The sequence below is a fragment of the Drosophila willistoni genome, unplaced genomic scaffold (assembly GCF_018902025.1).
Source record: "Drosophila willistoni isolate 14030-0811.24 unplaced genomic scaffold, UCI_dwil_1.1 Seg67.1, whole genome shotgun sequence".
Taxonomy (NCBI): Eukaryota; Metazoa; Arthropoda; class Insecta; order Diptera; family Drosophilidae; genus Drosophila; species Drosophila willistoni.
The window spans coordinates 43,078-46,099 of record NW_025814586.1 but is presented as its reverse complement, the minus strand read 5'-3'; the positions used below and the strand labels follow the sequence as shown (position 1 = coordinate 46,099).

The 3,022-nt window shown below is 42.7% G+C and overlaps 1 protein-coding gene across 1 annotated transcript; it reads right to left on the bottom strand.

Moving 5' to 3' along the window:
• Positions 1–678: 678 nt before the first annotated feature.
• On the bottom strand, positions 679–1,392 carry LOC124461825. The gene has a single exon (XM_047013286.1). The coding sequence runs from the start codon at positions 1,390–1,392 to the stop codon at positions 679–681; it is 714 nt and encodes a 237-aa protein (XP_046869242.1).
• Between the last annotated feature and the right edge of the window lie 1,630 nt (positions 1,393–3,022).

The following is a 3,022-nucleotide window of genomic DNA, read 5'->3' as shown; positions in this document are numbered from 1 at the left end:
ATGATATATCTATATTGTTAACTTTCTGAACATATAGTATCTTATTTTCATTCTTATGCTCTTCTAGCATTACCTCTTTTATATGCTACTTATAATCTATATTTGCTTTCTTTAGCATAATCATCTATAATATATATTGCTTCTAAGCTATCTATGCTATTAAATTGTTTTGGTAAATTACTTGTTTTACCAAATACTAGCTCATATGGACAATAAGTATGTGCCATAGAGGGGATCGTGTTGAAACAAAAGACAAAATATTGAAGCCATACGTCCCAATCAGTAGTCCGATGTGTAGAGTCGTATGTATTCATTAAAAGTTCTACAACTTCTTTCTATTGAGCCAACTGTCTGGTGGTGGTGTGTTGTAGATGTAATATTTTTAATATTTAAATATTTGCACAATTGTCTATAATTGAATTCTTGTATTCCGTTCCCATGTCCGTAATGAACGTCTTCATTGGACCGTACTTCAGGATAAAAGATTCAAATATTGCTTTAACTACAGAATTAGCATTCTTATTCGGAACAGGTATGGCAACTAAATACTTAGTTAAATCACATAATAAAGTGACTGCATACTCGTTTCCATTTTCTGATTTTGGTAGTGGACCAATAGTGTCCACTATCACTCTGTCGAAAACATTTATGTGTGTGTCTGTTATTGTTAGTGGGGTCTTACGTATAGCAATGTAAGTTAAATGACAATTGGTTCCTCAACATCCCGCCCCCCTGAAACTCCGTTTCTGAACCCGGTAGGGCTGCAATCTTTGTGATAGGGCGAGTGACTTCTCCTGATTTGGTGAGAACCTGAACCGCTCTGACGAGGCCATCATCTCTTGTGAACACCTGAGTTACCCGTCCTAAGAGCCATGCCGATGGAGGCGCGTTAGAGTCCTTGATCAGTACAAGATTACCGATCGCAATGTTTGGTAACTTGATGGTCCATTTCGGGCGCTGTTGTAGCGATGTCAAGTATTCTTGATGCCAACGTTTCCAAAATCCTTGAAGCATTGCTTGAACATGCTGCCAGTAGCTCAATCGATTGGCCGGAATCTGCAAATAGCTGTCTTCAGGAACTGCTGTATATGTTCTGCCAATTAAAAAATGTGCCGGTGACAGGTAGGCAATTTCAGTATCCGATGCTGTGCACAATGGTCGCGAATTAACGACAGATTCTATTTGCGAGAGCAGTGTGTGCATCTGCTCAAAGGTGAGGACGTTGGTTCCTATTACACGTCGCAAGTGCAGCTTAACCGAGCGTACTGCCGACTCCCACTTACCACCCCAGTGTGGTGAATATGGAGGAATAAAATTCCATTTGATACCCTGATCCGCAAGCGCTTTTGAAACGACATCATTGTGCTCGCGTGAAGCGAGAAGCTGTACCATTTCGTCTAGTGCACGTTTTGCGCCAACAAAGTTACGTCCGTTATCGCTATACATTTGGGAGCGTTTCCCACGACGAGCCATAAAACGTTTTAATGCCGCCAAGAATGTGTCGGTGCTGAGATCAGTGGCCAGCTCCAGATGAAGAGCTGAAGTAACCATACATACAAACAGGCAAATGTAGCCCTTTTCCTTCCTGGGGTTTCGTCCCTTGTGAACCTTCAACAAGATAGGTCCAGCATAATCGCATCCAGTATGCTCAAATGGAAAGGCTTGTCGCACTCGAACAGCCGGTAAATTGGCCATAAACTGATTTGCTGTGTGATGGCGCTGTCTAAAACAGTTTAAACACTCATGTGTGATACGTCGAATAAGATTTCGTGCGCCAATGATCCAATATTTCTGGCGAATTATTACAAACATTGCTGAAACTCCTGGATGAAGATTGACCTTATGCTCATGTTTCAGCAGCAATTCCACAAGGCGATGTTGTTTCGGCAAAACTACTGGATGCTTGGCATCTGCAGGCAATTGCGACCTTTCCAAACGTCCACCCACACGTACAATTCCATCTTCGTCAACGAAGGGAGATAGTTTGCTAAAAATTGATCGTCGCTCCACAGATTGCTTCCTCAAAAGCAGCTGTCTATCGTCATTGAATTGATTTTGTGCCTGCCGTAGGCAAAACTTCCTTGCTCTGGTGATTTCATCGAACTTTAGAGGTCCTGAATATTTAGACTTGCTTGATCGGATTCGATGAACGAAGCGGAATACATATGCGACCACTCGAACCAGTCTGATCCAAGATGATGTCCTTCCGAGTAGTACCTCAAATGGGGAATCCTCAATATCCTTGGAAATGGTTGTCAAGATTTTGGTTTTGAACTCAAGTTCTGCTGCTGGCTTGAGAATTGAGCAGCAAGTTGGTGGTCTATTCATTGTCTCTGAGTATAGTGTACAGTCGTGCAGCCAAGATGGTCCCTTCCACCATAGATCAAAGTTAATTAAATCACTCGCTAGCATGCCTCATGATGCACAATCCGCAGGATTCTCTTTAGTGCTGACATGTCTCCAAGCGCTACGTGGTATGGTCTCTAGTATTTCTGCGGTTCGGTTGGCAACAAAAGTTTTAAGTTTACAGGGTTGATGCGAAAGCCATGACAAAACGATTGTAGAATCGGTCCATGCGTGTATCTTAACATCCTTCTGGCGCAGACCAGACCTTACTGCTTGGAATAAACGAGCTAATAGTAGAGCTCCGCAAAGTTCCAACCGTGGCAACGACTACTGCTTTAATGGTGACACTCTTGTTTTAGCAGCAATGAGTGCCACTCCGATGCTTCCATCTAGGTGTGTCACACGGTTGTAGATGACAGCAGAGTAAGCCTTTAACGAAGCATCTGAAAATCCATGCAGTTCGATGTCATCGGATTGATTGTCTACAAATCGAGGTATCTTCAGTTTCCTTAACGTGAAAATGTCCTTTCTGAATGTTTGCCATAAGTGCGCTTGCTTCGTTGGCAGTTCCGAGTCCCAGTCCAGATTAAGCAGCTATAATTCTAGAAGCAGAATTTTAAACTTGATCACCACTGGCGCCAAAATGCCGAGTGGATCAAAGATGCGTGCCGTGTCA